The 2374-nt window shown below is 29.7% G+C and overlaps 1 protein-coding gene across 1 annotated transcript in view; it reads right to left on the bottom strand.

The window, feature by feature from the left end:
• Window positions 1-1865: 1865 nt before the first annotated feature.
• The window catches only part of LOC107848268 ((S)-8-oxocitronellyl enol synthase ISY1), a gene marked incomplete in the record, with an annotated part of 4015 nt that continues 3506 nt past the window's right edge, over window positions 1866-2374 (bottom strand). Inside the window, 1 exon segment of the mRNA XM_016692989.2 lies at window positions 1866-2374. Coding sequence (XP_016548475.2) covers window positions 2060-2374 — 315 coding nt within the window.

Here is a 2374-nt window from a genome sequence, read left to right as displayed (position 1 = left end):
AAATAAAAAGGTATCACTGAAAATAGAATACAAATACAAGTATAATCCAAATATAATCTAAATATTTAAACACGATTAAATCATAATATAAACATAATCCAATATAATATGCAGTTAATTATAAAATACAAATACAAAACAGTTTTTTAAAATACAAGTGTGAATTATATAAAATGTAAATGATAGTGCAAACTAACAAATACAAATACAAATACAAGTGCGAACTATAAAATATAAATACAAATACGAACTATAAAATATAAATACGAGCGCAAACTTTAAAATACAAATATAAATACAGTTGTATCAATGAATACAAAAATATAAATGACGGTGTAACTACAAATACAATAAACAATTATGGCATTTATGTTATGATCCATAACTTGTGCTCGACTAGTCATATTTTTTGAAAATATAAAATAGAACAAAAAAAAGATAAAAAAAATAAGAAAAAAAAAAAAAAACAATCAAAGAAGAAAAAAAAAAGAAAGAAAAATAGAAGTTAGAGATTAAAGTCTAAAGAGAGAAAAAAGAAAAAAGAAAACAAAAGCAAATAAAAATAGGAAAAAATAGAAAAAAGAAGAAGAAAAAAAGGGAAAATACAAAAAAGAAAAAAATATAAAAATAAAAAATAAATAATGGTAGTGTTTTTTGCGAGACTAAATATGTAGTGTATTTATGTTTTTATGAATGCAAACCACTGAGTAAAAATGAATACAACGACTGAATATCGAATACCATAGCTATAAATGATAATTATATAAAATGTGACTATATAAAGGGTTCATAACAAAATATCACTATTTCTGAAAGATTCCCTTTTATATTCCTATTTTTTTAAAAAAGCAATTGTATGTTGTCATACTTAATACTATACATTTTAGAAGCCTTTATTTGTTTGTACAACATTGTATCTGTCATTTAGTGGAATACGTAAAGCATAATCTTTTGACATTTTCATGAATCTCAATTTGACCTTCTCCATATATGCAAGAATCAAGTTAAATATTATATTTGTGAACTAAAAAACAATAAGCGTTTTATTGAAAGATTCAAATATTTCTAGAACCAAAATTTAAGCCTGCTAAAATTTGTCTCTATATCACATGAAAAAGGGGAAAATAATTGAGATTTTACAATTTTAATAAGTATTATGAAAGACATGAAAAAATAATTTATTTACCAAATCGTACAACTTAAGAAATGTAATAAGATGAAAAGGTGAGGCCAAAAAGTAACCTACAAAAGCAGATCAGATCCAGAGAGCTGGGATCCAATTTGCATTGGATTGCCATGGAGTACTTTTAACTATGTATCCTAATTGGATATGCGATTGACTACCTAATCTCCTTCTGATGTACAAGTCGCAAACTTCGCAAATGTCACTATATCAGAGAATTATTTTGTTCTGGGTATTCACTCAAAATTTTTTATGATGAAGTCATTCGACAAAGTATTCTGACATTCGTTGGAAATGCATCATCTATAAGGTCTTCCAGAATTAGCTATTTGCATTCAAAGGTGGAACCATCCTAAGCAAACAAGGGACTTCATGATCATGGACTTGAAACTACACATATTGCTAATTTTCATTATCTACTTTCTCTTGCATTCTTGTTGGATATTAGCTCATTTTCCATTTTCAATGAAGATATACATCTGTACATCCAGTGCACCGTTAAAGTGCTAATAGCCTAAAGGATAGACATTCAAATAGGTCGCACACTACTCACTTGGGACAACTATGTGAAAGTGGTGGCACAACATGTAGTTTTACTTCTTTCACAGAAAGATATTAAACAGATCTCATCAAAATCATAAGCACTTTCCAGACATCAAGGCAAACAACATGTACAAAAATATGAAACAAGAAAACAATAGTGATATCAATAACAAAAGGATACTTACAGCAGAACAGCAAAGCCGCCAAAAGTGTACATCGTTTCAGCCAGAAATAGCTTCATTTTGCTGTTAGTACTTTTTATTGAACAACATAATAGATAGGAAACAAACTCAAACATTTTATCACACAGTTAAACTGAACACGGATATCAAACTAAGGAACAACTTTGTAGGCTTTCACCCTATCAATCCAGGAAATGAACGCTTTTTGCGAGTTCCGGAATCCCAAGAAACCATGTTCCTTGCTCTTGTTCATAGTATCCAAAGGGCAATCTCCAGCAAGCATAAGATCAACAAACCACCAAACTCCAACCTCCTCGAATTTAGTAGGCACCAATCCATTCTCCTTCACAATCTCATCCCAAACTGTGCCTTTGTCTTTCATCATCTCCGTCAATGTGCATCTCTTCCCTTCATCAAATTCCGCAGGTTCCACGCCAAATTGCTCAGCCAAAACTTTCCAGAAATG

This window comes from Capsicum annuum, chromosome 1 (genome assembly GCF_002878395.1).
Source record: "Capsicum annuum cultivar UCD-10X-F1 chromosome 1, UCD10Xv1.1, whole genome shotgun sequence".
Taxonomy (NCBI): domain Eukaryota; kingdom Viridiplantae; phylum Streptophyta; class Magnoliopsida; order Solanales; family Solanaceae; genus Capsicum; species Capsicum annuum.
Note: the sequence above shows the minus strand (reverse complement) of the source record. Positions and strands in the feature narration are given on the sequence as shown.